Here is a 27,998-nt window from a genome sequence, read left to right as displayed (position 1 = left end):
TTATATATATATATATAATATTTTAAATTATTTAATATTATTATTTTAATATTATTATTTTTTAATAAAAATATATAGTTAGAAAACTATCATCAACATCTTTAAAATAAGATTAATATTTAATAGTTTTAAATATAAATTTTTATTAATATTATTTTAATTAAACAAATCAAAATTATATTACATAAAACTAAAATTTAAATTTAAAATAATTTAATATTATACTCATTTTAATTCCAAGAATACTAATTTTGTTAAAAATTAATTAATAAAATTAATTATATATATAATTTAACTAACTACATTATTTAATAAAGGATACTAACATAATTTAAAATTTTGAGATTAAGCTTTTGTAATACAAAGTTGAATAGTATTAGAGATGGGTTCTAAATTTTTAGATGGGACTCTAAATTTAGAGCTCCAAGCCTTATTTGAAGCTTGATTAGAGTTTTGCTGGACTCTAAATTTAGTGTTTTGGAGCTCCGTTGGATTTACTTTAATTGACGATATATATCTGTGACCCGTACGGATGGTATTCCGGATCGGCTAATCATCTTGGCTAATGCAGATCCGATTAGTGGTTACAAATAGTGGCGTGGGAGAAGAGTATGGACCCGAATCCACTCAAGTAAACTTGCAGCCCACGTTAAGGCCTTAAAAGCGCACCGAAGCGCCGAAGAAGGCGAAGCGAAGGCAACTCGAACTAAGCAGCCATGGAGAGATTGCAGCGGATCTTTGGAGCCGGCGGCATGGGGCATCCGCCTGCCGACTCCCCTCTCCTCGACTCCTCCGAGCAAGTCTACATCTCTTCTCTTGCCCTCCTCAAGATGCTCAAGCACGGTAAGATCCCCTTCTCCTCCTTTTCTTCTCTCGGATCTGCATCAATTAGGGTTTCCGAAATGTGTTGAGAAGAGAAACGAATCGAGCAGGAAGGGCTGGCGTTCCCATGGAGGTGATGGGTCTAATGCTTGGTGAGTTCGTGGATGAGTACACCGTACGCGTCGTCGATGTCTTTGCGATGCCGCAGAGCGGGACGGGGGTTAGTGTTGAGGCCGTCGATCACGTGTTCCAGACCAACATGCTAGATATGCTCAAGCAGACCGGAAGGTATTCGAGAATCGAGACTTCACCTCTTACATTTGTTTGTCTTTTGGGGGCTCTTTGATACTACCTTTATCAAATCGATCTATTGTATGGTCTCCTTTTTTCAATTAGTAGTATTATAGAACCACTGCCATTTGACGCAATCTAGCTGTTACTTGTTGTGGATTAGTCCGTTTAGCTTGCTAAAAGTATTTGGAGTGGCAGGAGAAATGAAGAATATACATAGTCTGAATAGTTTCATAACACAAACCTTTTATTATCTGAAGTCTGAACTACAACAACATCACGAAGCCATGATAATTCACTTATGCTGTCTAGTTCAATTAGCCAAGCAGCCTTGCTTTTTGTATAAGCACCAATCTCAGAACAAATCCTCTTACTTGCAATTTGTTATGACTACAGGTGTAATTACGAGAGTAAACAGTCCTTTGGCTGAAAAGAATGGATTAACAAAGACGTATTACCTAGTGGGTCGCTGTGGATAAACCTTATAGGTCCACATTATTTGGCACTTCATTTAGCCATATTTATGTTGAGTATATTATCTAACCAGTATCAGGAGCAATTCATGGCGGGGACTTGCAAATTAAGTTTTCCTGGGTGATCTATGTTTCTTGATGGACCATTTTGGAAGAAATCTTGTGTGGTGGTTTAGGGTTTGGTGGTGGTGGAGATTAAAATTATGATAGACTTGGAAGAAATGATGGCTATTGATAGGTTTTTTAGCTACATGAGGTCTTAGAGCTGCTTTATGACCGTATTAATAAATACAAATTATATTGGATTTAGTGGAATCTAGACTGGTAGATAAATGGCAGATTTCTAGTACTAGCAGTCAGTTGTGGGTTCACTAGTCCAACTGGCACATCCATTTTGTGTCTAGACTTTTATTTGCATCCTTTTGTCGTTTCAGAGACTTCTTCATGACCCCTGCAACCCGTTGGGATTCTGACTGGTATATATATTGCGGGTTTCTAGAACTAGCAGTCAGTTGTTTATCCATTTTGCGACTGCTGAGTCCGTTCAGTGTCTAGACCATTTTTGCAACCTTTTTGTGTTCAGTGTCTAGACCATTTTTGCAACCTTTTTGTGTTTTTCACTTTTTCTATATGTTCACTCTCTATGGATGCTGAAGTTCCTTTAATGCTCTGCAAAATAACAAATACTTTTGATATTGCGGATTATCCTTGTTCAGTATTCTTCCCAGCACATTTGATAAATATTCTCGTAACTGTACAGACCTGAAATGGTGGTGGGCTGGTACCACTCTCATCCTGGCTTTGGTTGTTGGCTCTCTGGTGTTGACATAAATACACAGCAGGTGTGTGTCTTCCATTTGTTGTCTCCTCAAAAACACGTTATGTTTATTTCCTGTATTTTTTTTCTCTGATTGTGTTATGAGTTGACATACAAAGGGTTATTTGAAATCCTGATTTTGACCCCAAGATTTTGTGGAATTACTTGAAACTCGACATTTAGCTTGATTCTTGTACTTGCTTTATGCAGAGCTTTGAAGCACTGAATCCTAGGGCAGTAGCAGTTGTGGTAGACCCAATCCAGAGTGTGAAAGGGAAGGTGGTCATAGATGCTTTTCGCTTGATCAACCCTCAGACAATGATGCTAGGCCAAGAGCCTCGCCAGACTACATCCAATGTTGGACACCTGAACAAACCATCCATTCAGGTATCCTTGGTATAGATAACTGTAGATATAATATTTAATTATCACATTATGAGCAAACCCTTCTCTTTGCTTTTCCAGGCATTGATTCATGGCTTGAACCGACATTACTACTCCATAGCCATAAATTATCGTAAGAATGAACTTGAGGAAAAGATGCTGCTGAACCTGCATAAAAAGAAGTGGACTGATGGGCTAATGCTGCGACGATTTGATACACATTCGAAAACTAATGAACAGACTGTGCAGGTATGCCTACTGAGGTCTTGGTCTCTACAAGCTGCATATAAGTTGTATTCTTTTCCCTGAAGCTGTTGGCTTATAGCATGTTTCAACAGTTAAACTTGGTTAGTTGATTAAAATATATTCTCGATGGTCTGACTATTACAATGGAATTATGAGCAGGAAATGCTGAATTTGGCTATCAAATATAACAAAGCGGTGCAGGAGGAGGACGAGCTACCACCTGAGAAGCTTGCAATTGCAAATGTAGGACGGCAAGATGCTAAAAAACATCTAGAGGAGCATGTCTCAAACTTGATGTCATCAAACATAGTGCAGACTCTGGGGACGATGCTGGACACTGTTGTATTTTAGAGTTTTGTGCTATTTGTGAGGCACATGCTTCTATATGCCGAGTTGGTTTCTTTGTTCATTCCCTTGAAAGGAATATGTGCAGATAAGCTGCATGTTATTGATACTGATGTTCATGGTACAATTTGGAATCAGTATTTTTCAGGAGTATGCCAAAATTGTATTCTGTTAATCTTTTAGATCTTGCAGTAATGTCATGTTGTCCACTCCATGCTTTTATTTATGCTGATGCAGTATTAGGTTCTTACATTTACTGGGCAATAGCTCAAGCTAAAGTGACAGCACATTGTTTGAGAGTCTGGGTCGCAAGACTTTGTTGAATTTTCTTGGTGCATTCTGTAGTTTTATGTGGTGGAACAGAGAAGATCCAGTTTGCCTTTTGGCATAATATTGAAACGTCTAGGATTTTTCTTAAAAAGATATTGATGGCATAGACTATTTGATTCAAATTTATGACTTTCTATAATCCGAAATCCTTTGTAGTAGAAGTTATACATTATTGATGAAGCAGCTTTGTTGGACTACTATGCATATATAATCGGTATGTATAAAAAAAAATTTCCCTACAGTTTTGAAGTCAAAATGGTATCCAGGATCTTGATCCTGAGAACAGTCAAATTGATAATTATCTGACTTCTGATTTCATAACCCTGAAATCTTCTATGTATTTTTGCTAATTGACTTGCACTTAGTAACATGTCTCTGGCCTAATCACAGGACACGCTATTGTTGTTCTGCCATCCTCAGGAATCATGATATTTTTTCTTGGAAATTTTCACACCTAACATTTGGCGAGAATAAGCGTTCACAAATAAAGATAGACCTAGCAAACCTTATCTCTAATATTAAAAGCTCGACAATTTGTTCGCCATAAAATAATTCCTACAGATAAATAAAGATAAGAAGAAGGATGTCATGCATGATGACCACAATAAAGAGCCGACGATAACTAACAACTATTCCTTTTCCACCCATCTTTTTTATATGTTCCACTCTTTTTCCCACAAGTTACACATTTCATACCCACCATCGTTAGTATTAAGAACACTGCAAACTACTCAACAATTAAGCAGATAGCAAAAGGTGTTCTTTTGCAGTAGCTATTCATCACTCCGAACTCCTATTTTGCATAGATTGTGCTACCGGGAGCGAGCAAACAGTAATACACTAATTACATCACAAAAACTTAGAAGGATGGCAGTCAAGCTTTTCACAGGTGGACTCCCAATTACTCCTGCATTCCCCTGCTGTTCCATCACAGCACAAGCACACAATTCCGAGAGATTCCAGCACTTTCACATATCCTGCATCATGCCATGGCACAAATTAATGAACCAATTTACATCAAAATCCAAAAGGCAAAAAAAAAAAAAGAAAAAAGAGAGAGACGGACGATCTATGAAGACGTCCAAGTTGCTTGCTCTTTCTTACTTCCTTGCTCTACGGCGGAAGGAATTGGCCTGGCTTCTGCTCCCCTGGAGATGTGAAACTGGAAGGAGACGAAGAGCAATAGAAGGAATACACTTAGCTTGCGGCAATCCATGTCTATGCTTTGGCCAAGGGAACCTCCTAAACCCAAGGGGTTATTATAGATTTATAGGAACGAAGACTTAGGCGACTTTGCTGTATCTTTTTAAACGTGGGAACACAAGAAACATCGATCTCACATCGGAGATACAAAAATAGTGGTAAGCAGAATAAAACTATTTCTAGAATAACAAAGTATTCTGGAACTTACATACTACTAACTACTCGTCCTCTCTATTCGAAGCCTTCCTTTCTAGAGGAAGTGCGACGGACATGCTTACCACGCGTTTCCCCACCCTTCACGTCTCCAACGGACGCCGAAGCTTCTATTTTCTTTTGTTTTCCAGTGGGGCCCAGATTCTGCTGGACCAATGGGAAACGGAGCCTTCCTGACTCCAAACTCCGTCGTTATATGTTACGCAATAATTCCCTCTCCGGATTCCGGACGTGACGTGGCCGACGATTTGGAGGCTTCGGCCTGACGTGGCGCGTAGCAACAGGATGGAACGGAGCCCACGGTTGCATATTGGATTTGAATAACTACTACAGTAGCAAGAAGCACTCCATCCTTAATTAGTGCGTGCCCCCTCATGGCAAGCTAAAGCTATTTCTCTTCTTCATGTTTGTATATGAATGCGCTCCCAAACTACCGGAGTTGCGGTTTTACAATCAATTAATTGTAAGAATGGGTTTGGCTGGAACAACGAAAGGATTGTTAAAATTATTCTGATTACTATTTCCCATGAAAGTTCTGCTAATTGTTAATTACTAAGTCTCCAAAAGACTTGGGGGTGGGATAAGCACCCACTTAAGAGTTAAGAGTAGTATATGCATGATAATGACTCAATTATTGATGATGATTATTTACTCAGTGCCATACCTCGTGCTTCTTTATTTGTAATATTGTCTGGCTCTACTAGACTTCAAGAGCCAAGATCCCCTGCTCTCAATTAGGACCAGTTACCATATAATCACTGCTGTTACTCTTCTCAACGAACAGTTACCGTGTAGATTATTAAAATCTTTAAGTAAGCTTTTTATAGATTAATCTAAAATAATAAAAGGAGAATAAAATTTTAAGGTTAAAATAGGGTTTCTTGTTCCGTTAGTTGTTATCAAGTGAAAATTAACTCAAGATGTTTTTGATATAATTAAAAATAAAATTTAAGAGTCGAGTAATAAATATACCTACAGTAGAAGCAAAATATAAAGTGGTTTCAGATCAATATTGCAAAATTTTATTTTTAGTTGATTTGGGCTGATGGTGACTTACATGGTAGGCCTTATGAATGGGCCAATCCAGCCCGATAAGACAGTACGACGTGGCCCATAGTTCTCGTTATATCTGAGAGACGGCCCAGGATAAAAATGCTATCAAGAACCACTAAAGATAATAGTAATACCTTCATTAAAGGTTTTAACACTGACCGACGTCCTTAATCTATTGAGCTAAGTTCTAGTCATGCCTTGCTAACTTGGTGATTAGTATCCATTAGCATCAAAATAAGGCAAAAGCTCATGAAGATGAAGGCAATCTCTTTATTATTATTATTAGTCAGAGAGACTAGTGGCCAAAAAGAGGTACGATTTGAGTGTCGAGAAGGTCGGCTGGATGATGTTCCATATTATTTGTGGGGCTCTCATTCGATCCTTCCATTGGCTAACCTTTTAAGTCTCGTCAACTTAAGCATCTGCATGACACCAGAAGCTCTCCACCAGCATCATGGAGTCCCCATGACAACTACAAAGAAAACAACCCCTATAGCCTTATAGGAGAAGGACTTGCCTTTCTATCCTTATATCCACTCCATCTTATTATTATTATTATCTTTTTATAGAGAAAGCAGTAAAGTAGATTAAGAGGAGTAAGCCTCAGAATTTACATCCCTAGGGATCTTCCTGGACCTAGAGGCATCACGGCATTGCCATTGAAATAGTGACCTTAAAAACTTCAGCTATGCTAACAGCACCATTAGCAAAAATCCTAGCATTGCGGCGTTTCCATAGTTGCCAAAAAAGCATTGGCTATCACAGGGAGAGAGTGGGTAAAAAAAAAAAAAAACATGGATTCATTCTTAAAGGTGCATTCTAAGCTTTCAAGAGAGAAGCTGCTCTCATGCATATTTAGAACGCATGAGCTTTACACCACAACGCACTGTATTCTGTATACCTTGATTGATGAGTCTAAGGACCTGCTTTCGGGCCCTTAAATCTAAGATTTCTTAGGCTACATTAGACCAACCAATCAAATAGAGCCCACGGTCAGAGTCACCCTTTTCCCAAAAGAACAACTTGAGATAAGGTGGTAATGGAATCTAGGGTACCCAAAGGTATAACACTAGGATAGATCTAAACGAGACCCGCTTCCACCCAGCAATTAAATAATCAAAACATTTTTTTTTTCATCACGAAAACGCAACTTAGAGAGCGAGATTTGCACTCCAAGATAATTAAAAAAAAAGAGAGGGAAGGAAGCCTTGCTCAAAACACTGTTGGGTGGTCCTCCCAAGAGAAATGGGAGGTAAAAGTTAGACTTCCTTTTATTTATTAACCTTTTGGTTGCTAATTACTTTATAATATGATGATAATTTCTGAGTATTAACCCTAGTAATGGTGAGGATATCATCCACATAAAAGCATGCATGTGACAAATTTTAGTATGAGAAGCAACAGGGAAACAATGTTTATGATGCGAGAACAAAACCTTATCCATTGTTCTGAGCTCATCATGCCCCAACAGGAAAGCTCTATTGCTCTATCCAATATATATTAAAGTTGAGAGAACCAGGTGTCTAGATATTTAACCTCGAACTCTATACTTGGAAATATTTGTTTACACGTAAGCTATAATATTATGCGATGGCTGTCACTAGTTACGTACCCATATATCTATACCTTGGTGGGGGAGATCTGTCGACGAGTCAACTATATATTCTCCTAAGATTTTGGTGGAATAGACAAACTAATGGTCTTACTTGGAAAAGGAAAAAACAAAAAATCACGTATGAGGCGAATCAAATCTCCTAGAAGGAAATTAAGAGTGGCATGAATTCACACATATACGTGGAATACTATGATTCGTTTGTGCTCCGAGTTGGATAAAATTTCACGCACCTTTCCATGGCACGGACAAGCAAGTAGAATCCAGAAATGAGATAAGGATGATATCCATGATCGAAGAAGATCGATATATGGATAGATTTATATATATATATATATATATATATATACATGTACATATATATATTCTCATGCATGTGAAGAGATCTCGGTATCCACGATTGATGACCACCTTTGCTTGGGTCCTCTTTTATCTTGGCATATCTTTTTAGAGGAAAGAACAAAGGCATGAGGACTTCGTGACTCAGATCGATGCCATGTGTAGGCCAATCACACTCACTTCGTTGACCAGCATACTTGCAAGTTGGAGGCATAGATGAGATATGATCCTCTAGATGCAATGTTAGTTTGAGCTTCAGAATCGCACCTTGGCTGGCTTTCTTCAAGTTGCAATGGTGGCTTGTTTCTTTTGCAGATCTTGCTCAAAATTACGCCTAGATACCGTATCTTACAATGGTGGAGTGCAGGCACTCATTCACTTCAAAAATATTATTATCCACCAATAACTCATGTAAGGCGTAGGCGCGTGTTTAATTATTTCTTTGCCCCGAGAGAGTAGGAGGAGAGCAAGTTCGGCGAATAATGGTATGTCGGAATAAAGATTAATCTGTTAAAAGAGAATGTCAAGTTGGAAGGGAATCATATATGCTGTTCATTGTCAAAGAAAAAGGAATGTACTGTTTCAATGCAATGCACTAGAAAAAGAAGAGGTTTTGTTTACCAATTGTATATGCTTCAGTAGATATAGTTTATAACGATAAGTTTTATGTGCCACACTTGGACAAAAGTCAGGTCAACAATATCATTCGGATCAAGATTTCCTCTGTTGGCTTTGGATTCTTCTTCTATCCACCAAGGTTTCAGCGCAGCCGCAGCGTTCGGTGCAAATAAAAACTAACGCCACCAGTCGAATATACTCGCTCGAAATGCAGACAATTCTTGCATCGGGCCTTGCAGGCAATCTATCCCATTCCTTTGGCGGTGGCCATGCACAATTATACCCGCCCCACTTCGTCCCTCTCTCTCTCTCTCTCTCTCTCTCTCTCTCTCTCTCTCTCTCTGTCAGCAATAACGAGATGGGGGTAGTTATGGATATGGGGTAGTTTTGGCCGTTCGTTATCCGTGAACCTCCGCACGTGTCAGCGAAGCTTGGCGGGCCCGCGTCGCGCTTATCGGTTTCCCTGGCCACCACCAAAAGCCGAAAAGAAGACGACGACCGTCGACCGTAAAGAAGAGAGAGGGAGAGATTCCATTAATGGAAACTCGGATTCGGATAGCGTGGAAAAGATATTATGGGCTGGAAATAAAATTGCGAGGATTCTGAGGGGTTTTTATTTGTTTTTTGCATAATTTATTGCGAGCAAACTTTTCCGGAGGTCTTTAAAAGCTGGCACATGGAACTCGAGAAGGACGGCACAAGGCAACAACAGCGTAGCCGACCATCCTCTCTATAATCCCTCCTCAACCCCTCCAATCTCTCTTCCTGCTTCTTATCCTTTAAACTCTTCTGGGTCTTTTGGGTCTTCGGGAGATCAAAAAAGGTGTAATTGTTTTATTTGGTTTGGTGAGAGGAATTCCGCAATGGACGGTAAGAAGCCCGCCGCTTCGATTGCCGATGAGTTCTTTGGGCGCAAGGAGGTGAAGGGGGGCTCTTCCTCTTCTGGGTACTTCAGCAGTGTCTTCCCTCCCGCCTCTACGGTATATTACTTCTTCTCCCTCTTTCTATTGTTGCTTTGATGTTGGAGTTATTTGGTATTCACTTCTCACTTCTTGGGTTTGTTTGGCATGGGCTAGAATTAATTCTATATTGCATTTAGATGTGTTTCTGGGTTTAGAATTGCAAGTTTGGAGATTACGGTTCTCTGTTTTATGAATGTTAGGTTATGGGAAAGGACGTTTCGCCTTCTGACTTGTATTGGACGTTGAATAGGCAGAGAGGTGAATACCAGATTGGGAATACTCACGGTGCGTTTGCAGCTTCTTTAATAAACTCTTCTAGCGGCAGTTTGTTGTTGGTCGAATTTTTTGCTTGGCTTATAGTTTGTTTTATAACGAATCCTTTAACCATGATGGTTTCTTTTCCTCGGAGAGTCTTTGAAGCTTTGCATTGTATGTTTCTGTTTCAGCTAACAAGTGCATATATAAGAAGAAATTCTTGCACATTGGGGAGTGCAGAGTTGCAGCTGCCTGCAATTTTATTTTGTTTAATCATATACAAATTTTGTCTTCTCGTTTGTTGATTTTTCTTCTTTGTTTTAGCATATAAGCACATCTTTCTTCATGAGACGATTCCTATTCTTTTCATAATTGAATTTTAGTTATATGGAAAGTGTTCGCTGTTGTCCCTCTGTTTTGTTAAAAAAAAAAAAAGAGGTTACATTTAAATGCTGTTACAATATCTCTTGATAACTGGCACTAGATAATCAAGACCAGAAATATTTAAATGTTACCATGTATTTTCCAGATGGCAAATCTCAAGAGAGCCCAACTAAGAAACAGACGACATGTAACAAGGATGGGAAGCCAAATTTTCTCACTGAATCAACAGAGGCACCTTATTTTGGGTCGTCCGTGCACTACGGTGCTCGTGATTTCTATAGCAGCTCTCCGCCTAAGCATGTTGCTGCAAATCCTAAAAGTGTAAGTGCTGATAAAAAATAAAAGTAAAAATAGCCAAGTGGGAATTATGGATTTTGATTTGGAGTTATTGATTGGAAGTTCTTCGATTGATTATGTTTTCTATGAGTGGATTCTTGTCTATGTGAAAAAATTCCAGTTTTACCTTTCTTTTTCACTTTAGAGAAGTCCACCATTTTGACATGTCCGTTTGTGTCGTGTGTGTCTAATTGCCAGAACAAGAATGATGATGAGGATGAGTCAAGTGCCACTAGAGGTAATTGGTGGCAAGGTATGATATCAGTATACTATTTGTTTATCTAATTATCATCTACAGTTCCGTTCCATACGAGGATACATTATTTATTTTATCCAAATTGCACTTTCAGGTTCTCTCTATTACTAATGAAACTGTCGACCGCGATGTCCTCTCTATTAAGAAAGGAAGAAGGTAATTTGAAGCTCTCCTCAGGATCCATGCAATATTGTTGTCATGTTTAATGTTGTCTTTGACTCTTTTCACTTGAATAAATTCTTTCTACTCACGAATTATTCTCTTAATATATCTCTGTCTGTGTCGATTTGATGTTTGACTTCTCTTTTGTTTAATGTACATCATACTTGAATGCTAGATTACTTTTCGGGCGCTTCAATGTTGATATCTAATTTTTTTTCTTCTTGTGAACATTACATAGCTTTCTATGTTTATTTTCAAGAGTTGTCATTTAATTCGAAGAACATAGGTTAGCTAGCTTGTAGCTTTTCGAAGGCTGACTGCAAATGAATCTTTATCAACAACTTTTGAAGTGCTTTAGAGTTTAGAGATGTCATAGTTTCTCTTTAATCCTGAAAACTATGCATTAGTTTTTGCACGAGAGAGAATGATATATATATGTCATAGTTTAAACTTCTATGGAGATGATCAGTAACCAATATCTGGATACGACAGAAGGCTCATTTATTAATTTCACACTTGAGGATCTTGTGATAGATCTTTCCAATATCAAGATCCCTTCTATTGTGATAGATTTTGTGATAAGATGCACAAGATTCCATTTTATGTCCACTATGATCGGGGTTTGTCCTCCATTTGTTGCCATGATTATACACAACTCCTGTGCCACCACTTAGTTTCCTAGTAAATGGCAAACCATTTTTTCCTGCATCGTTTGTCTTATGTGATGAGATTTTATTGTTTCATAGTTACAAACTTACAATATTCTCTTGTTCAATATTTTTTCTGGATACTCAAATTGGTTGTAGTGTTCTTTAAAAATCACACTTTATCTTGATGACAGGGTACCCTTTGGAGCTGCTAAAATAAGACTGCTGCCAGTTAATGATCCAACTACCATAGGAGTGGCATCTGTTCATGAGTGGAGGCAACTTTTAGATGCATCTACTTAAGCGAAAGATGCGGTTATCTTGTTTTAGTTTTAGTTTTCTTTTCCTTTCTTTTAGGATTAGATTGCCTAATGGTAGGGACTGTCTATAGTAGCAGTGAGCAGCAAAACTTCAAAGAGGTTTTTTGCTGATGTGCTGTTTAGGAACCAGAAAGTTTGGTTTGCATGTTTGAGTAGAACTATAAGACCTTCTCTTCTACTTAGGATTGAAGGTCATTTGTGTAGTTGTGCATCTTTGTCAATAAAGGATCTTGTAAATGTTTGGCAGTCGACTATGTCCAAGTTTCCTTGATCTTGTTTGGTGGATTGTTGCAGTTGTGCATCGTTATGATTGGCATATATTAATTACATTGTTAATTACTTGAGGTTTCTGTTGGAAAATTGCACCAAAGGGAAACCAGTCAGTGTAACTCCAAAAGAAGAAAGAAATATATAAATAAGATGTTTACAAATACCCGCTCTTATATTGTCGAACTATTCTGCCAAATATATAAAGAGTGCTAAATAAATTGCGTTTCCAATATGATCGGATCACATCGCAAGCTAAAAGATCAACGAGATCCAGGGAGATATTGGATTAGCGAGTGAAGGCGTAGAAGACAATGGCGGCGTAGATCAGCATGGCGGTGGGGACGAGGGTCACGAGCGGAACGATGGCGCCGAGACTGGCGCCGCCGCCGCATCCGAGCCGCCCGAGTTTAACCTGCACTACATTGACTAGCGCGAGCATCAGGAACCCGCACCCGAACACCGACCCGGCGGCGCACGCTAGGATCCCGCCGCGCAGCACCGCCCTGTTCATGCGCGCAGCACGTGCGCCGCCGGGGGGCCGGATGGTCCGGATCGCCTGCTTCAGGCAGAGCGCGACGAGGCTGGAGAAGAGGAAGGAGGCGAAGGCGAACACGTGGAAGGAAACGAGGTCCTCCTCCACCTTGTCACCGGCGGAGCACTCGCCGTCCGCGAGGCCGGCTCCGTCGGATGAGGGGTTCCAGGCGAGGCCGACGAAGGCGGCGAGGGTGAAGAGAGAGTTGACGTTGATGATACCGTCCAAAGCCGTGATGTGGATGCTGGTCCCGCCGCCGTTGCTGTCGCCCTCAACTGCGTGGGTATCCATGGCGTTCAGAGGATTGTGGAAGAGGGCGAAGGTTTATGAGTTGAGGTGTGTTTGGATACTATTGAGTCTGAGAAGTGTCAGTAGTCACGAGGGTAGGGATGAGGGATGTGGGAAGCGAAATTGGTAAAGCAGCGGAATTGGTACTCGAATAAAAAGGTGACCACCGACAGACAGCAAGACAAAAAAAAAAAATTAAAATTAAAATTAAAAAAATTGCGTAAAATTTTATAGTTTCACCCCCCCAACCACTATTTGATATTATTTATATACATCCCTGAAATGTAATGTACAAATATACAATTTACTCCTTGAAAATGTTTTTTGTTTGATACATAATAAAAAGAAAAAGATCAAAACTCCGGCACGCTCCCTGGTGATGGGGTTTCAATTTGACATAAATTTCCACATGAAGTGTTCAATAAAATGTTGCAATCCGCCCCTTCGTTAGTAAAGAGAAATGCTCAGAATTGACTGTGAAACTATATGACATTGATCAGCAATCATGAGTTCAAAGAATAATCTCACACATTGATGTAGCATCATCATATGAAGAAACCAGGCAAACATAGTAAGTAATCCTATCATCGTACACATCACAAAACATCTCAATCTCGACTATACATACATCAGTAAGGATTCTTCCTACTAATCTTGAACTAGGAGTTAGCTGATTCTGTGTTACTACTGCTGTTCTTCTCCTTCACCTCTGCAGTACTGAGGTAGTCTGTCAAAACTTTCTTCACTCCAAATCCTCGGTTGCGAGGCTTGTTATTGATCAGCATTGTCCTCTCTTCCCTTGCAGGGCTAATCAGAGGCGCAGGCGAGAAGCTTGGCGTGGCATAAGCAGTCGCAAATGGAGTGCCAGAGGCAGGCACAGAGTGTGGAATAGGAACTGGAACTTTGCTATGACTAGTAATTGCACCGACTGTTGCGGCTGAAGAGAACAGATCTGAATTTTTACTCAAGTCGTCGACGGAGATTAGATCATCAATACGAGCAACGATATTAGATGCCAGACTCTCCAGAACTCTAGAATAGCTTTCTAAGATAGACTTCCCAACATCCTGAAAATTTTGCTCTTTAGTAGTCATCATCATCATGTGTTTAACAAGGAAGTACAATTATTAGTTAGTAAAGAGAAAGTGAAGCAAACCTTGTTGAATTGTATCTTGCTCATGTCTAAGGTTGTTTGTGTGAGAGCAGGGAACCTTTGCTTCAAACACAACAATAGGCCTTCAGCTCTATCAGCAAGCATTTCTCTCTTATCCGCATCTACTATCATATCCCTCACCATTCCCCAAGATGATTTAGTACTACTACCACGGCTTACGTTCTTCTTCTTCATAGGTTTGCTGGCTGCTCTGCGACGCCACACGTAGATCGATGCCTCTACGCGATTTGCAATCTCCAGAGCTTGGTGTTCGGAAGAAAGGTCGAGGCAATCCAGGAGGCATTCAGGGGAAAATTGATCAGAAGTGATATAACGGTGTATCACATCACCAAGGCTAGCTCTGCCATTCTGATATCCAAATTAACATCAAGAAGTCAAGAATTATACAATTAAGTGTATAGAGTAAACGAAGTCATTCATCAAGTAAGTAATAACACCTTCGGAAGTGACTCAAGGTAGGACTCAGGAATTTCCATTTCAGCCAAAGCATTGCTATTGATAGCCATGGCAGCCTTCAGAATCTGGCTCGTGCACTCGCGTTTGTGCTGCAAATGCTTTCTCGTCTTCTCGTGTAGACCACCCGGAGGGACACGAGGTACCGGCAGCCACCACTTATCATCCCGCCGGTGAAAAGTTCGCCGGAAAGAGGCCGAGCCGTCATTAGAATCAGGTGCACATATCCCTTGATCAACGTACCAAAATTCTGGGTCACTAAAACTATCCAATATTTCCTGTGTCAATAGGTAACGATAAGAATCAAGCAACCCAAAATTTGCGATGACTAAATTGAGGTCCTGTGTTTCTCACAAGGAGCATGTTGTCTAACTTCCGCAGTGCTGGTAGATTGATATATAGGTCAGACCGCGGCCTGCAATTCATCACCTGAAACAAATCCAGCAAGTAGGATTAAGTAGGTAGCATTAGTCAAAGCATAAACTTTGTTCCAATGTCAATAATGAGATGCAATTGGCAAGTCTTGATTCCAATGTCAATAATGAGATGCAATTGGCAGGTCTTGATTCCAATGTCAAGATACTAATGTTTGAATGCTAGATACCTCGAGCTTAGTTCCATCAGGTAATGTTTGCCAAGTTGGTATCAGCTCAACTATGTGATCACTAACACAGAGAAGCCACTCGATTTCTCTTCGCCACATTGCGTTCTTCTCAGGAGCTAGTGGTTCTAGCCTCCACAGCTGGCCGAAGAGCGTTGCTGAAATGATACACTAGAGCTTAGTAAAAACATTATCCAACAACATTCATCAAAGCCATTGTATCAACAATTATGGAACAAAATTTACCACAAAGATTGGTAATGGCATTTGAAATTGCTAATGCTGTGCCGACCCCTTTCCCGCAACCTGACATGTCTTCTCCGAGCAACAATTTGGAAAACCTCTCTTTCATCATCTCAATTTCTAATGCATTACAAGAAGAATCCCCCGAAAACAGTCATTTTATGACCAACTATAGATTAAAAAAAGACAGAGAGAGAGAGAGAGAGAGAGATTTCATACCTGAAACATTTCTCTTCTGCTTCTCTAGACCCACATCACCGTGACGGATCTTTTCCTTTTCGTCTACCAAATCAGAAACTGAAGGCTTCTGCATTGGCCATCCCAGTGTCTCCGACTGCTTTGGTGAACCCTCTGAGCCACTAAACAAGGCTTCAGAGCTTGAGCTGCTCTCAATGCACTCCTCTACAGCCGAATCACTAAAAGAGTAGACTTCTCCACTATTCTGAACAGAGCCATCATCCCCAATAACAACATCTTCCTCGTCCAACTTCTCCATGTTCAAACTAAAATCCCCTACTGCTTCCATAGAAGTAACACAATCCCAGAACGTCACTACGTTCTCACTCCAAAGCACTCAAGAAATGGCCTTCTCACAAAAGACCCATCTGGGAAACGAGCTTTTTAAGAGATCTAAGGACGCAAAAGTGGGCTAATGGAAGACAGTGGTGATTGGGGTTCTCTGCTTCGTACAAGGGAGGCTGGTCCATGAGAAGGCGATCATTTGCGAAGGGGAAAAGGGAGGGGAAAAAGAGGAGGAGGGCGTAGAGTTGTGGGGACTTGAATGCATAATTTAAGTTTTCCCCTTTTTGGCTAGAAGAGAAGTTGTTGGGTAGCCATGATGAGGAGTGCTTGCTTGCTTCCTTGCTCTAACGCACGAGAGCTCTAAAGATGGGGGAGATGGAGAGGGAAGAGCGACCGTTGGGTTTCAATTTTTCTTCTTTTTATTTTCTTTATTTTCTTTTTTCTTTTGGCTCTGTAACGGATAGTAAATGGAGTGGAAGAGACGCTATGTTATTGTTAGGAGACAAACTTGGCTTCGCTTTTTTATGAAAGGCACAGCTTTTCCTGAGAAAGTTGTGTATATTGAGAGAGAAAGAATCAAAGGAAGTGGCAGTGCCAGTTTCAAAATTTAAAACTAAAATAAACAACCTGTTTGACTTCCAATTAAAACGAACAAAAAACAAATATAAATCATTCTTTTAATATTAAAATTGTAACCTAGAAACAGAGGCTACTTAGAAGGCACGGATGCTACCTTGTCTTGTAATACTTGTCTCAAACTGCAAGGCTCGTAGATCGATGAATAGAATAGGCTACGTGTTTCGTCTTAAGATCTAATCACTGGCTCTCTGCGACAATAGCGGATTGTTGATAACGATGATGGGTAATTAAATAAATAGTTAGTAGAGAGAAATACGTTGAGCTTTCACAAATCAGTTAACAAAACATTCTTTCACTTGAAAGGCTGCTCATTAATAACTTTATTTATCTTCTTCTTTTGTTCCCCAAATTTTGAATCCCCTCCCATGGAAAAAATGGGTCATCATGGTGTTGGTGGTACCAAAAACTAGGTTTGAGTGCTTTGGAGTGCAATCACCATGGCCAATAGCACCGATGGTAGTTTCAAGTTTAAAATTTGGAGGTTGAAACTATCCACTGTTTAAACTTTTTCCTCTTGAATAGTTTGCCCTGCAGTTAGTTCTGTATGGCCATTAACCTCAAACATGAATCAGCTAGATCGAACAGCACAAAACCAGTCAAATTACAAGTCAGACCCTATGGCCTCAGAAATTTTATATAGTTCACGTCCTATTTTTCTACTATTAAAAAAAGAAAAAGATCCTCTTGGAATCAAACTTAAACTTTGCGTTTCTTTTAACGGATCGGAGCAGAAGAAGAAAGCGTGCAGACATTAAATGCGTTGTCGCTTCTACGAGGCTCTGGCTCTCTCACACGCGAAGCGTGAAGCCTCAGTTCACCACCAAAACACGCATGGGTATAGAATTCTCTACTCATAGCTACTGTGAACGAAGAGAAGAGATTACAACATACAGGGGGATTCCAAGGTTTTTTTTCTCCTCTTTTCAAGGCCATTGCTACGAGGATAATGGACAATATAGAGAGAGTAAAATGAATAGACTCATTAAGCTTATAATTATTAACCCACTAAACCACTGGACTTAATGATATCGTGGGTGGAGGTGCAAAATGTTGCACTGCACAATCGAGCTCTATCATAACTCATGCACGAAGATTATAGAAAGAACCCCCCAAGCAGCTAGCAATATATGGTTGGTCCCCAGATTGCTTAATATGAAGGTGGAAGCATTTTATTGGACCGACCAAATTGAGATGTTGGTGAGTGAAGCACTTCACTGATGCGTATGTTGAGGCTGCTGTATCCCCTGTCACTAAGACAACAAGTGGCTTTACTGATGTGTGTCCAACGGAAAGATGGACCACGTAATGGGGTCCTGAACGAAGAGAAAAAAAAATGAAATAATACTATAGCAGTAAGCTTCACTGACCTTAATAGAAATGTAAAGCAGCTCGAAAGCTAAATCTCATATATTTCTTCAGTTTGAAGGCTGTCACTAGCTCCCTGGCATCCTCATATTACGCAACTATTAAGTTACGGCCATAGGTCAGTCATCAGCTAAAAATGGTGGGTCGCCAGATATTAATTATAACGTGCAACTAATTGTTGAGTTATTCTCCAGATCATTAGAGCGCAATGCTATCATCATTTACATCTTTAGCAAAAAGGTATCTGTCCTCTTTCCAGCTTGAAAAGAAAATTAAACATCAATGCAGTTATGTGACATTTTGTATCTCGCTAAATAATGAGGAGAATAGAATAGTTCCCGAAATCTAGATAAGAAAGCCAGAAAACAAAGGAAGGATACAGTAGTGACCACATATATTGTCCAGACTTTATTGAAATTTCCACACAAAGTTGTAAAAGTGATATGCACTTAGGAGAGTCTTCAGCATCCACTAGCCGAAGTCCCTATTTGGAGTTCATAAGCACAGAAAATATTAACTCCTTTTTCACACCATACATAAATTCCATCCGGAAGTTCCTGATGGCTGATATTATTGGCAGTAGTCGATCAGTGCTTGGCATTGTGATCCTTCACAATAGTCACCGGGCACGATGCATTTGTTAGTACATAGTTTGATACACTCCCCAGCAAAATCCTGCAGAAAAATTATAAGATTTAGTAACACATAATAATAGCAAGCCTATACTAGTATCCTTGCAATCAAAACCTTAGATATACCACTAATGAAATATAAATTTCTTAATAATCTACTGGATATCAATTGTCGCTATTCCGGATATCCACAAACCAAAAAACCTTGAACGTAACAATACCACAGCTGTAGTCATCATTAATTGATTCTCGAAAAAGAAAAGGAATGAGTATAAACAACTAGAATCCACCATTGGAAGTTTGAACTGTATTGTGTAATTAAGCTATCACCTCAGTATATCACAGCAATTTCTTAGATAGTTTTCCTTTTAAGTTGAAGTCTTTAACATCCTATTAGTCTCCTATTTGATTTGAAGTTTCAAGACAATCAATTAGGAACAGTGCCTTCAGTCTCGAAACCAAACATCATCAACCCTATTTCCTTCTGCAGAGGATTTATGCCATCTATACATAATTTATTGATTTATATATTTGTACCACAGGACACGCTTGAATTACATAAAGAAAATAACAGGCATCACAGACAACAGTACAACACTTTCCAACAACGACCATCGTCCTCCATTCTAGAGTACAGGCTATTACAGCTGATCCGTGTGATTACTGTGTCAACAAGGAGCTTGACAGAAAACCACCACTCACGTAAATATATAGATCCTATTTTCATTTTCAAATTTCTAGTGTCAACTAGATACTTACTGCATTACTCTATGCATTCTTACAACTTTGAGAATATGTGCTGATAGATATACCTGAAAGCAAGCATAAGTAGGCTTTTCGATGATTATTTTGTGATTCTGCTGCTGTTATCCTTAAATAGATGAATCAAACCATCTATGAAACCATAGCAGAAGTTAAGGATAAGATATGATTTCAACAGCTAGAATACCATGAAATATGTGCAAACCAAATATTTTGCCAACTCATGTGGGGGTTTGTGTTACATGGCAAAGTGTCAAAGATGCAATTAGGATTTGTTGGCAAAAGGCCATTTCTACAATATTTACAATCCAGTCTAAATATGATGGCATCAAACCTAATTATACAAGAAGTTGTGCACACAACAAACAATATGTTCTAGAAGCCTTATGTTAAAAGAGCGAATTTGCATTAGTTGCAATCCAAGGATAAAGCAGAGACCTCATTGATCAGATGGTGGTGTACTGGAAACATACATAGTAATATGGATTAAAAAACACATGATAAATCTGGGAGTGCTAAAAAAGAGTCCAGCAGTCTGTGCAGAACAAGAGCTGACGAAGATGCAGATTGGATGGAGAGAACTATCGTAAAGAGAGGATGCCAACCTGATCTTGGTTACACAGCATGCTCTGTATTGCACCTCATCTCAAGACAGTATTATCAAAATACTAAATTTCAAAAGGAACTAGTCAAACCCTTCTTACATCAGCTCCAAGAACAAGAAGTATATGGTTGAAATGCTGAAACACTAATTCATATGAAATATCAATCGCTACAGTCAAGCCATGCATTTAACTTTAGAAGAAGTTATCTTCGGTCATGATGAAAGATTAGGATGCACTAAATATTCTTGCATCGCCACAAGTCAATATTGGCAGCCTGGATCAATAGAAGGGAATTAAAAAGACACAGATGGCATAAAACCTGAATTGACGGATCATGACAATTTAAGTTTTCCAACTGTAGGAAAAAAAATTGGTTAGTTGTACTTTATCTCCTTTTGGCTTACCTCAATTGTAGAAACCGCTTTATATTTTTAACTTAAGCAATTAAACCCGTTCCCCTTTGTGGTTTGGTTTACAGTGCAACAGTTACTTTTTTGATCTTTTTTAGCTAACTTAAAGGTTGAATTTAAAGATTTTTAATAAAGATAAAGTTGCAAAAATTAGATAAATTTTTCGATGCATCTAAATTAATATTGGTACGATGTTAGATAATCAAGATATAACAAATATATATATTTGTCATATTTTTATCGTCTGAAATTTAATCGGCACTATTTTAGATGTGTTGAAAAACTTATTTAATTCTCTACAATTTTATCTCTAATGAAAATTTTTAAATTCAATTTTAAGGAATGTCAAATATAATGAAAAAGAATAGGACAACAGAAGATAAAATATAATTTAAAAAAAAACTTATTGAAAAATCAAATAGCCTTTGTCTGTCACACAAGTAATTACCAGGCATAGGATGCTCTCCCTATGGCTCTCTACCAGATTACCACATAACATATATCTATTCCTACAAATCTTTTATTTATGCACCCACTGATTTTTCCATAAAAACGTACCGCCTGATCAGTTTGATTAGATACTAATATTACTTCTTTTTGGCTTCTTGCTTGCTGTTTCAATGACATAACTCCTCATAAACTTGGCGCACATATATTTTCCATTAATAAAATCTAATTCTTCCGTTTTCTAATCTATAGATCATGAAGAAAAATAATAATAAAAAGGAACAGGTAGACATAGAGGGGGAAGGTAAACCACTCCAACATTCCCCTCCGTCTGTCCGATTGCGATATATGAGATCGTCGCATATATTATATAAATAAATAAAAAACTGATAACATACGGGCCCATTGACCAAAACAAAAAAAGGAAGGAAAAATAAATTAAAAAACGGGATAACTGCAAAATTTATTACTGGGAGATCCGATGACTTGAGAAAGCTATCGGCGCTAGAAATCTATCTATGTTCGCCAAAAAGAGGAAAATAAGATAAACCATAGAAATCAACGTGATGATATACCTCTTGATCTGGCCGAGGCCTCTGCTGCCCATCACCAACGAATCCAGCTTCAAATCTTCCACGGCTTGGCACAGCGTCTCCCTCGGATCACCCCAGTATAACTTCGCCACGATTATCGCCTAGTATCACCACATTGGCTTTGATTCGTTATCTAAAAGAAATATGAAACAGGAAATGGAGAAGACTGGACAAATACCTCCTTCTGCCTCGAAGCCGTGTCGAGCATATCGAGCACCTCTACGTCGGACTCCATATCGTAGTGCTTCATCACATCCGGCTGCCGGAACTCTGAGAGAGGGATCAGAGCTGCAGATTCCGATCAGGGAAAGGATCAGAGGGTAGGAAATGGAAGATAGAAGCATGATAGAACAGAGAGAGAGAGAGAGAATCATACGGGAACCAGATTGGGACCAGAGGCCGTGCTTGCCTTCGTCGGCTTTGTGGTGCATGGCGTGGATAACGATGAGGGTGTCGCCCTTCTGGAGGAGGTTGTCGATCGCCCATTGGAGAGCTCTCTTGCTGCTCTTGGAGAAGTCCATCGCCACCCCGACTCTACGATCGCCTGCCATTTCTCTCTTCTTTCGCTTGCTTGCTTCTTTCTTTGGGAAAGTTTGTAGCGATGATCAATAAGAATGGTGGTAAATATTGGTACTTAGATTAGCGTCCCATAGTCTCTCCTGGCACTTAGTCTTCCCTAAAATAAAATAAAACAGTCTTGCCTACTGATGCAATAGGAATGGGATTAGTTTGTCGGTTTTGTTACCAAATAACTACCTTTCTTTTCGGATTTATTACGCAAATACTCCTCAGTTTTAGATAATATGTTGGTAAGTTGAAAAGAGTGTTTAGAATATTTTAATGATGCAAATAATGAGTAGATAAATTGTAAACTTGGAAAATGAGGTAGTTTTTTTCTACAATGAGGCATTTTTTTTCTTCTTCTAAGACTAATACAAACCGATCAAAAAATTAGCTTAACTGTGGGTCTTCTTTTAGATGAGCCGCTGTTAATTATCTAATTTTTAATCTTGCCTTCTGGGAATTAGGAACGATCATGTGAAAATGGGACCCACTGCCTTGTATGATTATTCGAAGGAAGCTTCCTGGTTGATTCCGATCGATGTGTTATCATCAGTAATTCGGATAAGTATGCGGTTGCGCCTGCGCCTGCGCCCAAATATATATTATCGTAATACGATCTCTGATATATATATATATATATATATATATATATATATATATATATATATAATTAGCACGTAAATGATTCGTATTGGCCCTCTCTAATGACTGGATTCGATACGAATAGTCGAAGAATACCCATTGGATGATATTGATGCATTCGAACCGCAAGCCAATACCAAGTAATGGTGAAGTGATGCCATAAGCAACTTAACTATCACAGCTAGCTAATTAGCTAGTTCCAATGTAATGTGTATGGGCCTTTGGCCCAGGGCCAATATGAGGATATATCTATGTATATATATTGGGATAAGATCATGAGATTTATCGACTTGTGTGGATTAGGAAAATTTTTATGTCTAAATGTTACTTTAGGTCGTTCGTAGACTTTGGGAGCTCGAAGGCGGCGGAAGAGGAGGAGCTCGTGCCGGAGCCGACGGGGAGGGACATGCCCAAAAACTTGGACGTGGATAGTTGGATAAGATTTCTATTGTACAATTTTTTGGATTTTGATGACTAGTGTTAGTAGTTGGAAACTCGGTGAGTAATCAAATCTATATATATATCATCCTATATTCCTATGCTGATGACTATGATCACTTGTAAATGTTATGAAATTTCTCTTCCCAACTATAATTGGGCCAGATTTTGAAATGAGAAGTAAAGAGCTTGACAGTCCCATTCAAGTGTTTGAGCTGGGCTTGGGACTTTTTAGTCGATGACTGTCTTAATGATCCCTTTTAACTTAGGATCTCATATTGCGTTAAGGCTCCTATCATTTCCTGCCACTCCATCACCTATATGAATAATATATCTTTCTTTAACTCGAGAGGTCTAATTTGGCTCCACCTTGTTCCACTATATATGATTAGTCCGACAAGACTATAGGCCATTAAGTTTATTGGCAACTTTCAGTAGGTAGGGTAATTAGTTGGTCATTGTCATGGAGAAAGATGCTACCCTTTGAATAAATAGGTTAATTAGGCCAACAACTCCCAAGAGGTTTGGTGTTTAATTGATGCCAATATCTATTAATGTGTAGTACATGGAATAGTCTACTTTCCGATGACCAAAATTGCCATCTTTTGTTTGAATCCGTTCGTCTGCAACTCATTTTAGGGGGAACAGCAACTCACGTACCACTGTAGTGACTAAGAACCAATTAGTATGGCATTTTAAAACCTAAGTTTAAGTTAATAAGTAAAGGCTGAGAATTCTATATGTTAATACTTTTTTGTGGACTTTAAAAGCTCGCATAAGATACTTGACATAGACTCACTGCTACCTTGAAGTATGCATCTTATACCTTCTGACTTTTTAATGAAATAAAATAAAACTTTTTTTTTTTTAAATTAAGGAGCTTCATTCAGCTGGCCAGACCTGAGCTAGTTAGCTAACTCGGGTTTTCATAGCCCAAAATGGTATAAAGATCTGGGGGAATCGGGCCAGCCATATCCAACCTACCGGTGGCCCCTGCCACCTTTCCTCGGTTGGCTGCTAAGTCCGTCGCTCTATTTGCCTCTCTGAATATATTTAGTACATTCCATTCCTTACACTCCCTAAGCAGACTTTGACATCATTCTATTACGTTCTTAATGCACCACGGAGGGCTCTTCTCACTCCTTTTCTTTTCTCTCTTGTTAGTATATAACTTTTGACTTCCTATGGATGGATATATGAAGCAGCAGAAGAGGCAATCTCATGGGCCACACGTGGTCAACGTTTCGAAAAGTATAGAAAAAGAGTTTTTTTTTTATTATTACTTTGTTTGTTTCCGTAATTCCATGAGACACGTCCTCTATCCAATCCGAGCTCTACTTCGTGCACCGTCCTATCCCTCACTCTCAAATTAGTCTCCACCCAATAACCCACTTCCTTCCATTATGTACATGTAGAGAGAGAGAGAGAGAGAGAGAGTTATTAAGCATTTGACTCCTCTCCTCCTGTTCAACTTTCTATGGAGATGAAGTCCCAATCTCTAATTTATTTATCCACTGTGTAGGAGTATAAAAGTTGGGAACAATGAACGTGGAAAGCTATCAGGACACGGAGATAGGAATGGATGCATGTATTTGTTTGTGTTGTGAAGAAAAGGAGATATTCTCTCTTTTTCTTCCACTCTGGATATATATATATATATATAGAGAGAGAGAGAGAGAGAGAGAGAGAGAGAGAGGAAAAAAAACTTATAAGTAAATGGTATGTTTGTGATCATGACATTATAAAGACAGGCCGGATGAGGCGGGGCGTTATTTAAGACGTGCAGTGAATGTTTTATCGTTTGATGTTTACTTTGATGAATTTTGTTGCAGGCCAAAAGACACTCATTTGGTATAAAATATTTATTATATCCTCCCAGGCCACCTTTTATGACAAATGTCATATATCTTTTTAAATTCTCATTTGAAAACTGGGACTGATATTTAAGTCTCTCTTTTTTTTTTTTATAATAAATATAGATCCTCTGAACGATGGTTTAGTATTAAAGTGAATCATTTACATAGGGATATAAATGATGATGATGACATTCTCATCCAAAAAGGTATAGGGAATACAATGGAAATGCCATTCTTAAGGAGACGGGTGGCAGAGACTATAAATTATAGCTTGTATGTTAATGTGAGGACATTCAATTCGTATCAGTGCCAGATATAACATAGCTACTATCATATTGCCTATTTAAATCGTCATTCCATCCTATTAGTGGTCAATATAAAGATAATATTATAACACATGGTTTAATTAGAATCATTTCGCTACTAAACCATATATATATATATATATTGAAAAGATGTTAGTGTAATAAAACATATATATTATATTCAGAAGAAAAAGAATGGCCTAATTTTGAAAGAAAAGTTACGCACAATAGTTGTCCCCCAAATAAAAGTCAAGCCTTGCAACATTATGACGGTGTTAATTGCTTTAATGATAAGAGTTGCAATCCATGAGCACTCATCACCGATCATGTGACGTCCTATTCAAGAGTCTTCAACGCCACAAATCATGGCCATGGGCATCGATCATTCTTTCATTCAGTTCCTACACAATATAATAAATACTTTTCCTAAACTCCTTCCTTCCATTAACTAGTTAGTAACATCAAAAACTCACTCACCTTAGGACTTGGGCTGTCAAAAAGATTATTTTTTTTCTTTTATCATTCGTAAGGCAGAGATACTTAGACTCTACCGCCGAGTCATCAACCGCACTATTAAATCACTAAATTACTAAATAATTCTTCTATAATAATATTTAAAATTGAAATCGAACCCGCAACCCAAACTAAAAAAAAATCATTCATTCCTATAGAATAATTAATAGTAGTCGTAAACAAACGCTGTGGATTAACTACTCCCTCCCAACATCCAAGCATGTAGGGTAGGGAAATATCTCACACATAAAGTGGGAGTGCGAGACACGATGTATGGAGAGATACGTTACGTTCCTGTTTGAAGCAATTTATTATGCGGCCTGGTTCACTGTATCTTGACTTGTGCTGTAAATCCAACAAAGCTATGCATGTCATGCAACTGGACGACAGAAGAAGTTGAAGCACAAAATTAAATTAAAGCAGTAGGAAAAAAAAGAGAGAAGATAAATAATAATATCGTAGAAGGCCCCCCCTCAAAATCTTAAAAGCTCTAGTATAGGAGGAGAGTGGTGCACAGAGTGGCAAGCAGCTTTAGCGGTGGGTTTGCTTCTATCTATCTATCTATATATCTCGTACCTTTTAGATTGCCCACCATACGAAAAATATCTGGAAAAGAGACACTAACTTAATGGTCACTCAAACTCATCTATATTTTAAAATGATTTTTTTTCTTTATTTATGGTTATCATACATCAACGCGACTTCCATAATTATTTTTTACATAATTGCTACTCAAAATTTTTAAAATAATTATAACTATCATTACTTTCATAACAGATTATTGTTAATAATTTATATAAGAGCAAAATTGATTTTTTTATTAAACAGAATATTATATTTAAAATTTCGATAGTAATTATAATATTTTGAAAAAAAATATAGTGATAATTATGTAAAAAGAATTTACTGGTTTAATGAAGTCATACGTGTCATAATCAAGGTCGCATAATAGTTGTTATTATATCTTTTGTCCGATTGCATAAATATCAAGTGTGAGAAGGTACAAATTAATAAACAGCATAAAAACAAATAGCATCAGTACACTCGACCATCGAAAATAACTTTTGTGGACGGCAAGCAACCTGTGAGGTTGTGAGTCCGTGACCCAACTACTATTCATCGTTATAACATTACGCGTATTTCACAAGCAAAATAAAATTGGAGTTTTTTTTTAATATTTAATTTGATTTAAAATGGAGTTCATTCTTATAGGATAAATGAGAGATTAAAATAAAAATTTTTAATATGTAATTTTCCTCATCAAATATAAATTGTACCTGAAATAAGTGAGTTCTGTTCTGATTCAGTACTGGTGTGAATTAGTAGTCAGCTTATTATGTAAATAAGTTTGTAGGTCACTCGTTTAAATATAACTCAGATTTGGAGATAGGAAAATATTAAAATAAAGGACACGCGAGAGCCGTACGATGAGATAATAAAGACATAATTGGGACAGTGGACTACAGCACGGCAAATATCGTACATGCCTCCCTATTCACCAATCACATAATTTTGCCCAAATTGGCGCCTGCGAGATTTTTAAACTTTGAGGATTGCGCTCTTGGGGTTCAAATTGTAAATACAAATTTAATTTAATTTTACTTCGGACACCCTGTATTACCTGGTAATCTTTTGCAGGACGACTGGGCGTTTGACTCTTCAAACGGCGGGGATTTCGAAAATTCGAAAATTCGGGTAGAGTGAAACGCAAAATGGCCACCCATTTCAAAAACCAGTTAGACAAACACCTTTCTATAAATATAATAATAATTCCTTAATATAAATCCGAACACCATGGACGAACTTATCCATTCCCCCATCTTATTTTTTTTTTCGTTTTACTTATTATTAAATTTAATTTATCTCCCGCCTTTTTCTTTTATCTCACTTCCTCAGTCCGTGGTGTCCTTATCGGCAGATATGCACGTACCCACATTCATCTCCACATCTCGCTCTTCTTCTTTTGTTTAAAAAAAAATAAAAAATAAAAATATATATATATACTATATTTTAAAAGCAACATATTTTACTCGGTCAAACATGAAGATGATGGCTATGCAAGAAAGAAAAATTCAA

The 27,998-nt window shown here is 38.4% G+C and overlaps 5 protein-coding genes and 1 long non-coding RNA gene across 6 annotated transcripts; 2 read left to right on the top strand and 4 right to left on the bottom strand.

The window, feature by feature from the left end:
* The first annotated feature begins 618 nt into the window (after positions 1-618).
* On the top strand, positions 619-3,553 carry LOC140790260 (26S proteasome non-ATPase regulatory subunit 14 homolog). Its single transcript, XM_073140249.1, has 6 exons — positions 619-843; positions 933-1,110; positions 2,347-2,428; positions 2,614-2,790; positions 2,869-3,036; positions 3,193-3,553. Exons 1-6 carry the CDS (start codon positions 717-719, stop codon positions 3,382-3,384), a joined length of 924 nt encoding a protein of 307 aa, XP_072996350.1. The 5' UTR covers positions 619-716; the 3' UTR covers positions 3,385-3,553.
* A 774-nt stretch (positions 3,554-4,327) lies between these two features.
* Positions 4,328-5,201, bottom strand: LOC140791422 (uncharacterized). Its single transcript, XR_012109569.1, has 2 exons — positions 4,813-5,201; positions 4,328-4,685 (listed from the first exon to the last, which is right to left on the bottom strand). It is a non-coding gene; the product is annotated as an uncharacterized lncRNA (long non-coding RNA).
* Positions 5,202-9,228: 4,027 nt separating this feature from the next.
* On the top strand, positions 9,229-12,322 carry LOC140790671 (uncharacterized). Its single transcript, XM_073140859.1, has 6 exons — positions 9,229-9,726; positions 9,909-9,993; positions 10,493-10,668; positions 10,882-10,936; positions 11,034-11,095; positions 11,943-12,322. Exons 1-5 carry the CDS (start codon positions 9,610-9,612, stop codon positions 11,048-11,050), a joined length of 450 nt encoding a protein of 149 aa, XP_072996960.1. The 5' UTR covers positions 9,229-9,609; the 3' UTR covers positions 11,051-11,095; positions 11,943-12,322.
* Positions 12,323-12,454: 132 nt separating this feature from the next.
* Positions 12,455-13,297, bottom strand: LOC140790670 (uncharacterized). Its single transcript, XM_073140858.1, has one exon. The coding sequence runs from the start codon at positions 13,159-13,161 to the stop codon at positions 12,625-12,627; it is 537 nt and encodes a 178-aa protein (XP_072996959.1). The 5' UTR covers positions 13,162-13,297; the 3' UTR covers positions 12,455-12,624.
* A 331-nt stretch (positions 13,298-13,628) lies between these two features.
* LOC140790669 (rop guanine nucleotide exchange factor 7-like) lies at positions 13,629-16,613 on the bottom strand. Its single transcript, XM_073140856.1, has 7 exons — positions 15,849-16,613; positions 15,633-15,749; positions 15,390-15,544; positions 15,140-15,214; positions 14,770-15,063; positions 14,315-14,680; positions 13,629-14,225 (listed from the first exon to the last, which is right to left on the bottom strand). The coding sequence occupies exons 1-7, from the start codon at positions 16,153-16,155 to the stop codon at positions 13,818-13,820; spliced, it is 1,722 nt and encodes a 573-aa protein (XP_072996957.1). The 5' UTR covers positions 16,156-16,613; the 3' UTR covers positions 13,629-13,817.
* A 1,927-nt stretch (positions 16,614-18,540) lies between these two features.
* LOC140790351 (universal stress protein PHOS32-like) lies at positions 18,541-22,370 on the bottom strand. The gene is made up of 4 exons (XM_073140386.1): positions 21,981-22,370; positions 21,783-21,892; positions 21,587-21,705; positions 18,541-18,830 (listed from the first exon to the last, which is right to left on the bottom strand). The coding sequence occupies exons 1-4, from the start codon at positions 22,153-22,155 to the stop codon at positions 18,743-18,745; spliced, it is 492 nt and encodes a 163-aa protein (XP_072996487.1). The 5' UTR covers positions 22,156-22,370; the 3' UTR covers positions 18,541-18,742.
* Positions 22,371-27,998: the final 5,628 nt, after the last annotated feature.

The sequence above is a fragment of the Typha latifolia genome, chromosome 6 (genome assembly GCF_019914945.1).
Source record: "Typha latifolia isolate L0001 chromosome 6, TyphaL0001v2, whole genome shotgun sequence".
NCBI classification, from domain to species: Eukaryota; Viridiplantae; Streptophyta; class Magnoliopsida; order Poales; family Typhaceae; genus Typha; species Typha latifolia.
Note: the sequence above shows the minus strand (reverse complement) of the source record. Positions and strands in the feature narration are given on the sequence as shown.